The sequence below is a fragment of the Nicotiana tabacum genome, chromosome 23, assembly GCF_000715075.1.
Source record: "Nicotiana tabacum cultivar K326 chromosome 23, ASM71507v2, whole genome shotgun sequence".
Classification (NCBI taxonomy): Eukaryota; Viridiplantae; Streptophyta; class Magnoliopsida; order Solanales; family Solanaceae; genus Nicotiana; species Nicotiana tabacum.
Genome location: NC_134102.1, coordinates 7,481,769 through 7,492,220, shown reverse-complemented (window position 1 = coordinate 7,492,220; position 10,452 = coordinate 7,481,769). Strand labels below are relative to the sequence as shown.

The following is a 10,452-nucleotide window of genomic DNA, read 5'->3' as shown; positions in this document are numbered from 1 at the left end:
TAATAAACGTTTTCAAACTGGAGTAAAAATCACTTAGATTTTAATCTCCAACAAAACGCCACGAAGGCTTTACTCTCCAAAACGGGAGTACACAAAATCACAAAGGTTTTAGTTTGCAGAATAATAAGAATAACACAAATACAGAAATAAATATTAAATTCCTTAAGATTGTTAGTCCCGCCAATATTGCTGTATTTGTAAATAATAATTCTGGAAAATATAAGTTATCGTAATGAAACAGTAATTAATTCGAGCCCACTGAATTCACAGTATTTTCTTAAGGAATTTAATCCCCTCCTAGTATCCAAGGTTATGGATTATTTCCTCCCAGGATAGAATGAATCACATATTGGTGTAGCGGTACTTCAACCCCAGTGTTTCAGCGAACACAAAGTTCGGTAGCAAATCACACTTACAGTTGCTTTGTTTGAAGTTAAAACAATGCAGAACAAAGGAGTAGAAACTCAGAAAATCGTATGAAAATGCTGAGAGGAAGGAGTGCAATATATAGCCAAAGTTGAGCGTTTTCGTTTTCAGTTTTTGTGTTGTGTGTCTTTCTTCAACAGCTGCTGCACATATTTATAGCAGTCAGCTTTGAAGATGAACGACCCTCCACCCTCCATGGTGGAGCATGCACTAGCTTGTTTGTGGAGCAAGCACTTGGCCATGGTGGGAAGAGCATTAGGCGGCTGCTATTGCAGCTGGTGGTCAATACACGGATTGAAACATATCCGTTACAAATGCGGATAATCTTACGTTAATATTTACTATTAACAAATAAATTTGGTCCAAAAAATTAATCAATCAATTGACCGAAACCGAAGCCGAGCGACGACGACGACGACGACGGCGCGAGGCTTGCTTTCTTCTTAATTCTTTAAGAGCTACAAGAAGAGCAATTATATATATACCCACCAAAAATCTTTTCCTCTTCCAATATGGGACAATGTCTCATTGTCAAGAGGGAAAAACTTAAAATTTTACTCAAAAATTTCATTTTTCCCTCAATTTTCCATTCACCCTCATTTTAATACTATTTCATCTTAAATAAAAAACCTCAACGGTTCCAAGTATCCGTCCTGAGGTTCCGAGAACCTGCGGGACGTGGTGCCTTCAATTCTCAGCTTTAAATTCCGTCTGTTTCCTTCTTGCTCTTTGTCACTTACATTACAAGTCTTCGATATAAAAATATGTTTCTAGTCTGATTTCCAAACACTGTGTTATCAGTGAATAAAGTTGCAATAAGTACTACAAACTTGAAACATAAGCATTTCAAATTAGTTGTTAAATTTTCAAATTCATGACCTAACTGTATGACATGCCCAATTTTATCCCCTTTGATAAGATACCAACAAACTGCCCAAGAAAGGAAAGACTACCTTCCATCTTTGTTTCTTAACTGTTTTACTAATTGAATAATTGACTGCAATTAGTCTAAGCACATTCTTAATCCTTACGTTGAGCGCTTTTCGTTAATATGACATAAACTCATAACTCCATCAAGTTTGTTAAACAGTTATTAGTATGTTTTAGAACATGGATTTTAACTACTTTTTATTATTATTCTTGTAACCATTTTTAGGCTTTCGAGTAAGGGAAAATATTTTGAAGTATTTTTTAACACGAGGAACATGAAAATAATTAGAAAATGTATCATTAACATAGAATGCTTGTTAATGGAATTGAGGAAAAGGTGAAAAGAAATAAGGAAATTACTTCTTGATATATGCTGATTTATATTGTCATCTTTTCTTTAAAAAACTCATTTGTTGTAAGCATTAGTAGTGAATTGAAGAATGTGATGATCTATTTATTAATGTTAAAGGGACTTATCAATTTAACTTAAGCTATAAGATATATCTGCATGAATCATAAGTGAATAATACAACAACAATAACAAACATGTGTAATCCCAAAAGTAGGATCTGGGGAGGGTAATGTGTACAAAAACCTAATTACCCTTGACTTGTGAAGGTAGAGAGGTTATTTCCGATAGATCATTGGCTTAGTAAATACATAGTCACAACACAAAGGAAATACAGAATATGAAGAATTAATTAGCATGAGATTTTAATTAAATATATGCAATTACAAATTTTAAATTAATGATATATGAGAGGGAGGTTTAATCTGAAAGTTTGGTAGAATCACAAATTTCTTATAACATATGCTGGTGATGGAACAACAAGAAGTGATTCTGATCCACAGACAAATGCAAATCTCCAAACTCCTTTAATTCTCACATGGTGTGTTTGTATTATATAAATTTATGTTTCAGTTAGAATCAATCATATCCCCTCAGCTAATCACATGGAGAGCCCAAACACCAAATCTACTCAAAAGGTGAGAATTATGATTTCTAGCTACTTGTGTTTTTTTCCTGACACATTTATTTAATATTTGCTCCAATTTCAACTTTTTGTTTTTGGCTTCTTTAAATTTCAGCTTGTGAAGAACAGTTCACAGTCTGCTATTCAATCTCCTGGAAGATCAATGAGATGTAGTTCTCCTCAACTTCAGTTGATGAAGAACAGTAATGTGGTACGACACAATTATATATTTCAAGTCTTATTTTCATTTAGTGTTTCACACCTTATAATTAGTACAATTATGAAGGGAGACCTGGAGCAATGGTAAAGTTGTTTCCGTGTGACTTATACGTTATCGGTTCGAGCTGTGGAATCAGCCACTGATACTTACATCAGGATAGACTGCCTACATCATATCACTTAAGATGCGACCCTTCTCGGACTCTGCGTGAATGCGGAATACTTCGTGTATCGGACTGTCTTTTAACATTATTAGTCAATCACATGTTGGTATAAAACTATTAGATGTACTCATACAGCTACAAGTACATAAATATAAGAATACACGTTTATTTATAGCTCCTACTTAAAATAAGTAGCTGTGTAAGAACTACGAAATAGGAGTTAGATAGAATATAGAATAAGTGTCCAAACAAAAACCAGTCCCAATAGAAAGGCAGTGTAAATTGGATTGAAAAGTAATACTGCTCAGACTCCCTAATATAAGATCCCATCCTAGAAAGACTAAAAAAAGATTCTGTATTGATTAAGATAAATCTATTTTTAATATAAAAAATTTTAAAAATTAAAATTTCATTAACTTTATATATCGATCTGACCAGGAAAAAAAATCTATTTCTTATGATACTTCTTAAATGATAATTGAATGAAATTGAAAGGGGTATGAATTAATCGTAGATGCAATATTTATGTACCACCAGTGGTAAAGAATTTTTACATTATTACTGCATCTTTAGGTGTAATAAGCTACTCACTTTTTTTTCACATTATCAACCCGTACATTTACTGTAGACAGTTATAGAAAAGACATAGGAATCATTTCTTATTTAATTGAACTTTTATAAAAAGGTAATGTTTTGATAAATCTTGACATTATTTTCTATGACGAGAAATATTTGTATAATGTTATGTCTCCTTCTAACATGCTGCAACATATACTTAACTTTAAAATGGCCTTACAGTTGAGAGATGAGCCAAAAGAACGATCGGTTGACAAAAACAAGGTAAAATATTGAGTCAGATGAATTAAGTTTCATTCAAAATCAAGCACAAAATGAAAGAGCTATTAATTAAATTCAACTTAATTACGTATAGGTTCAACAAAAGCCATTAGCAAAGGATAATACCAGACCAGTGGAGATCAAACTTCATACTCAACAAAGAGCAAGGAGACGTGCTTTGTTCAATTACTCGGTAAGTAATTAACTGAAGCAGTTTATTCATGTCACTAAAAATGGCTAATTTCACACTAGCAAGAATTTCGAAACATTAGGCCTACTATAGTAACAAAGGTCACTATTTATCCTCGGGGTGGCCGAGTTGGTGGAGCAGGGGCTTCCCACAATTTGGGAGTTCGAAACCCACTTGCATACCTCCTCAGTCGAGCCCGTCGCACGAAGCTTGTCTAGTATAATTTATTCTTCTATGTGATTTGCGTGTTATTGCATAGAAGTGAGGTTTATCTTATGGCACCCGAAAGGTAGCGGCTGGGATTCCCTTGTTAGTTGCTTTAGGAACCATACCTGAAAAGTGTGGCCTTTTAAGTTAACAAATGCCGCACTTCAAAAGTGTAATGTATCCTTTACCTCATGAAACATTGCCTTATACGAAAAAGATTACGCCTGTTTAAGTCATCCCCGAAACGCGTTGCCTTAGATTAAAAAAGTCATGACCTTTGATCAAAATTAACACTTTCTAATAGTCTCAAGTCTCAACGTAACTTTTCCGATGTAGTTAAAGACCTAATATATTGTACTTAGTGATTACTCAAGTCGTCCTAAACATGATCTGTTAGTATTAATTGTTTTTTTTAAAAGAAAATCCCCTTATCATTGCTCTAATTTCACTTACAAGAAAATGAAAACCTTGAATACTGTTATAGAATACTACTCTAACAAAAGAAACACAGGTGGCAACCAAGTTTTACTTCATAGAGCAACAGAAGAAAACAGTAGAGAAGGTGCAAAAGGTATGAATTTCTTTAAAAAGTAATAAGTTGACATTCACACTCTTTATTATATAAACCAGAATTATTTCTTATGTGTAACAAACACAATTTAATCTGGGACAGATGATAGAGGAGGAAGAAGTTCGTATTCTAAGAAAGGAAATGATACCAAGAGCTCAATTGATGCCTTTTTTTGATAAGCCCTTCTCTCCACAAAGGTATGATAGTTAAGCAAAACAAAAAGTTAGTTCTGTACTCCATTATTTTCCTCTTTCAACTAATTAAGTAGAAAGTTGATCAAATTTATAAACTTCATATGAATATTTTTCTATTAGAAACAAATGAAAATATTCTAAAGACTTAACTTCTTATAAAATATAATCGGAAAAAAAACAAGCGTTTATTATATGAAGGATAGTGATTAGGGAGGTATGATTAAACAACAACCTGATTTATCAGCAACAGTTCGAGAAGTTAAACATTATGAGTTCAAAATTTTGAGTTTTTTTAAAAATATCAGTTACCTAACGTTTATACTGTTTTGGGGGGTTTCACACATATATATATCTATGTCAAAAATAATGAGTTCAGTTGAATCCACCACTAATTGCGACTTATGTTCTTGTACCTCAGATCAACAAGGCCTTTGACAATTCCAAGAGAACCAAGTTTCATGCTGAATGGCAACTGCTCTAGCTGTATGAACTTCCCAATTTTCAGCACAATGAAGCAAGTCAAGTGACTTAGAAGTCTTCTATTGTAGATTTATGCTCTGAACAACTAGTTTCTTTTTTCTTTTTCTTGACCATTTCTTTTCATTTTTGAATAAAAAGAGTTTGTTTTGCATATCAGTTCTTTTGTTTTGGTAATTTTGATAGGTTATTGTAGATTCTAGCTAGGTGGTTAGGATCTACTTGGATGTGGTGTAAATCTTTCCCATTGTTGAATAATGAAATATAATCCACGTTAATTTCTTATGTTATTTTTTCTATTTGCTTTATATGTAATTGTGTGCTAGTTAACCTATTGTAATGACCCAACCAATTGTTTTGAGTATTTTAGCCTCGATCCCCTATTTATTGCCTCCTCTATATTGTATTATGGTTATGTGTGTAACGACCCGACCGTTCGTTTTGAGAGTTAGAGCCCCGAACCCCTATTAGCGGCTTTCCCCATATCTATTTATGCTATTGTGACTTGTCGGGATGATTGATTTTGAGTTTCGGAGTATTTTGGGACAGTTAGTCCCTAAATGAGAGTTTAAGTCTTAGAATTTGGACCGTAGTCAGAACTGTATGAAGACGGATCCGGAATGGAATTCCGTCGACTCCGTTAGCTCCGTTGAGTGATTTTGATCTTAACAGCGTGTCCGAAATATGTTTTGGAGGTGTGTAGTAGATTTAGGCTTGAATTGGCGAAAGTTAGATTTTCGGCGATTTCGACCGATAGTGAAAATATTGATATCGAGCTCAGAATGGATTTTCGAAAGTGGATGTAGATTTGTAGTGTCATTGGTGACCTGTGCATAAAATTTGAGGTAATTCAGACTAGATTTGATGTGGTTCGGCGTCGTTTGTAGAATTTAGAAAATTTCTAAGTTCATAGGCTTGAATCCGTGCTTAATTCATGATTTTTGGTGTTGTTCGATATGGTTTGAAGGCTCGACTAAGTTCGTATGGTGTTATAGGATTTGGTTGGTAGGTTTGGTTGAGGTCCCGGGGGTCTCGGGTGTGTTTCGGATGCTTAACGGAATAAAATTGGACTTAGGAAACTCTGGTACTTTTGCTCGTTCTGCTGTAATCGCACCTGCACAAGGCTGCCCGCAGGTGCGAGCAAATTGGCGCAGAAGCGGAAAAATGGAGGAGTACCAGGGGTCGTAGATGCGAGGTGATTTTCGTATCTACGATGCCCGCAGATGCGTTAGGGGTCTTCGCAGGTGCGCAAGGTCTGCAGAAGCAGAAGGGAATTCCGCAGGCGCGCATGCGCAAATGCGGCCCTTTCATCGCAGGTGCGAAGGCAAAGGGGGTAAGTGATTTGCGCAGATGCGCACATTTTGCTGCACAAGCGCACCCGCAGGTGCGAGCCCAGGCTCCGCAAGTGCTAAAATACCTGGGCAGTGGTTAAAACCAAAGGGCTTCGCGATTTTTGTCATTTTTGGACTTTGTAACTCGGTTTAAGGCGATGTTTGAGAGCATTTTCGAGGTATTTCTTGAGGTAAGTCCCTTGTCCTTATTTTTTATCAATAATCATGCTTCCTTATGTATTTTCTCACCTAGTTAGTGTGTATTTAAGGTGAAAATTGGAAGTTGGAGGCTAGGGATTTGGGAGTTTGAATTGTGGATTTGGAGGGCCATTTGGTGTCGGATTTTAATAAAAATGATATGGATAAACTCGTGAGTGAATAGGCTTTCGGATTTTGTGACTTTTACCCGATTCCGAGATATGGGCCCGTGTCGACTTTTTAGGGAGTATTTCGGATTTTTTGTTAAAGTATTGATTTAATTAATTAGATGAGTCTATTGTGGTTGTAATTATGATATGTAATTGCTTTTGGCTAGATTTAGGCCATTCAGTGCCGGATATTTGTGGAAAGGGCATTCTTACGGAGTGATTGAGCTTGACTCGAGGTAAGTGGCTTGCCTGACTTTATGTGGGGGAAATCCCCTTAAGATTTGGAATTATTGTGCTTTGTGAGCGCCGTGTACGTGGGGTGACGAGTACGTACAAGGGCTAGTTGTGAAAAACCCGATTTTCTTACTCAGCAGCAACATGTTTTCTTGTTATTTTGAGTTATACCATTTTTATGAGTACTAATCTATTTTCATTCTTAATTGAATTATTCCAATATGTGTTGCTATCATGTTTAGTCTAATACAACATGTCTACGTGTCTTAATTATTTATGTGAATTATGTGCAGCATGCTTAATGAATTTCTTGCTTCTTCCCTAACTGGTACTTAGTCTAAATTGTAAAAATTTCGTGATGTAGTTGTGTTTCTATCATCCCCCCTGCACATTTATTTTGGGACTACGGAACGGTATTCCGGGAGATCCCTCTGCACATTTATTTTGGGACTACGGAACGGTATTCTGAGAGATCCCCCTGCACATTTATTTTGGGACTACGGAACGGTATTCCGGAGATCCCCCTGCACATTTACGTTTGGGACTACGAGACGGTATCTCGGAAGATCCCCTGTTGTGTTTATGTGTACTAAGCTGTTACCTTCTATGATTTTATTGTTGTTAAATTTCAGCCTTTATTTTTTTGCGGTATTACACTCTATATTTTTTTTTCATATTTACCAGTAGGGCCTTGACCTGACCGAGGTTAGAGTTGGCACTTATTGGGTACCGATTGTGGTGTACTCATGCTACTCTCTGCACATGCTTTTCATGTGCAGATCCAGGTGTACCTTATCAGCCGCACTATTAGTGAGCCAGGACAGTTTTGGAGACTTCAAAGTATATCTTCCGCGTCCGCAGACCTCAGAGTCCCCTTCTACTCTTTCTCTTGTCCATTATCTTCTGTATTTTTCTTTGTTAGACTCTGATGTATAGAGACACTAGATTTTTCTTTCTGTAGTTTATGATTCACGATGTTCCGGGTTTTGGGATTTGTTGTGTATTTTTGAATATTTGGTTAAATATATATATTTTTATTTCATTATTCCGCAAAATATTAGACTTACCTAGTTATAGAGACTAGGTGCCGTCACGACGTCACACGATGGGGAAATTGGGTTGTGACAAGTTGGTATCAGAGCTCTAGGTTCATAGGTGTCGTGAGTCATAAACCGGTTTAGTAGAGTCTCGCGGATCAGTACGGAGACGTCTCTAATTATCTTCGGGAGGCTATGAAACTGTTAGGAAAATTTCACTAATTTGATTCCTTGTCGTGCGAAAAAAATTTGTTGACTTTAAAGATTATAAACTTCTGTATTCTATTCTCTCACAGATGATGAGGACACGTACATGCGAATCTGATGACCAGGCACCCCCGCGCCCCCTGCTAAAGCCGCGAGAGGCCGGGGCCAGGGTAGAGGCCGAGGACGTCCACGTGGTGCAGCCAGAGCACCCGCACGAGCTACTGCAGAGGAGCCCCCAGTAGCTCAAGCTGGAGGGCAGACACTTGAGATACTTGTTGCTGCACCAGCCCTCCAGGAGACTCTAGCCCAGTTTCTGAGCATGTTCAACACCTTAACTCAGGCTGGATTGATTCCACTTGCTCCTGCCACATCTCAGGCCGGGGGAGGAGCACATACCCCCATTTCCGGTACTCCAGAGCAGCGGGTTCAGGTCGACCAGGTTACAGAGATTGTACCAATATAGCTGGCAGCTCCAGCTCAGCCCGAGGTTAGGGCAGCAGCTTTTGAGGCGGAGCAGCTCAGACTTGAGAGGTACAAGAAGTACCACCCACCTACCTTCAGCGGATTGACTACAGATGATGCTCGTGGTTTTCTGGAGGAGTGTCATTGTATTTTCCGTACTATGGGTGTAGCAGAGACGAGCGGGGTTTCTTTTACTACATTCCAGCTTAGACAAGCAGTCTATCAGCGGTGGCGTGCTTATGAGTTGAGTAGTCCGGCTGAGGCAGATTCACTTACATGGACTCAGTTCTCGGACATGTTTTTGAGAGAGTATGTCCCTCAAAGCCTCATGGACTCATGGCGCGAGGAGTTTGAGCAGCTGCGCCAGGGTGCTATGACTGTGTCAGAGTATGCAATTCGCTTCAGTGATTTGACCCGACATGCACCGGCCTTAGTTGCCACAGTTCGAGAGATGGTTCGACGGTTTATTGAGGGTCTTCATCCCAGCATCCGGAGTAGTATGGCCAGGGAATTGGAGATGAATATTTCTTATCAGCAGGTTCTGGGTATTGCCAGGAGATTCGAGGGCATGTTTGCCCGGGATAGAGAGGAGAGGGAGGCCAAGAGGTCTCGAGAGGCTGGTTATTATTTGGGAGCTCGTGTCCCAGCAGCTCGCCATGGTAGGGGTTATGTGAGCCTCCCCGTTCATTCAGCTCTTCCAGCCTCCAGCGGTGTTCCAGCTCCTTCTAGACCCAGGAGCCATATTATGCACTCCCGGTATCTAGTGTGCCTCCTGCACGGGGTGTTCCTAGAGGCCAGTCCAACAGACTTCGCCCGAGCCAGTCACAGCAGCCACGCCCTCCTAGAGCTTGTTTTGAGTGTGGCAACACTCTTCATATGGTGAGGGATTGCCCGAGGATTAGGAGGGGTGCACCTCTATAGAATTTTCAGCCACAGCGTACTCCACCGGGTCCTCAAGCTATTATTACAGCACCAGCTGCCACCCCACCTGCTCAACCAGGTCGAGGTGGAGGTCGGGGAGGTAGAGGTCCCCCTAGAGGGGGAGGCCAGGCCAGATATTATGCACTTCCTGCTCGTACAGAGGCAGTTACTTTTGATTCTATCATTACAGGTATTGTTCCGGTCTGTCCTAGAGATGCGTCAGTATTATTTGACCCAGGCTCTACATATTCTTATGTGTCCTCTTATTTTGCCCTGTATTTTGGCGTATCTTGAGATTCTTTGAGTTTCCCTATTTATGTATCTACTCCTGTGGGAGATTCTCTTGTTGTGGACCGCGTGTATCGGTCGTGTTTAATTGCTCTTAGTCATTTTGAGACCAGAGCCGATTTATTATTGCTCAGCATGGTGGACTTTGATATTATTTTAGGCATGGACTGGTTGTCGCCCCATTATGCTATTCTTGATTGTCACTGTAAAACCGTGACGCTGGCTATGCCAAGTTTACCGCGATTAGAGTGGAGAGGTACCTTAGAGTATACTCCCAGCATAGTTATTTCTTTTCTTAAAGTCAACGAATGGTTGAGAAGGGGTGTGACGCGTATCTATCTTATGTGAGAGATGTCAATATTGATACCCCTATAATTGAGTTAGTTCCAGTAGTGAAGGACTTTCCAGATGTGTT

General features: G+C 38.8%; 1 protein-coding gene across 1 annotated transcript; it reads left to right on the top strand.

The window, feature by feature from the left end:
- Positions 1-2,188: 2,188 nt before the first annotated feature.
- LOC107807041 (microtubule-destabilizing protein 60-like) lies at positions 2,189-5,474 on the top strand. Its single transcript, XM_016631319.2, has 7 exons — positions 2,189-2,343; positions 2,446-2,541; positions 3,512-3,553; positions 3,645-3,743; positions 4,459-4,518; positions 4,621-4,715; positions 5,131-5,474. Exons 1-7 carry the CDS (start codon positions 2,311-2,313, stop codon positions 5,237-5,239), a joined length of 534 nt encoding a protein of 177 aa, XP_016486805.1. The 5' UTR covers positions 2,189-2,310; the 3' UTR covers positions 5,240-5,474.
- The last annotated feature ends 4,978 nt before the right edge of the window (positions 5,475-10,452 follow it).

Excerpts from the sequence above, each read along its gene's own strand:
- LOC107807041 (XM_016631319.2), top strand. The coding sequence starts at position 2,311 with ATGGAGAGCCCAAACACCAAATCTACTCAAAAG. Across the intron at positions 2,542-3,511 it reads TGATGAAGAACAGTAATGTG|TTGAGAGATGAGCCAAAAGA; the intron begins GTACGACACAAT and ends ATGGCCTTACAG. Across the intron at positions 3,744-4,458 it reads GTGCTTTGTTCAATTACTCG|GTGGCAACCAAGTTTTACTT; the intron begins GTAAGTAATTAA and ends AAAGAAACACAG.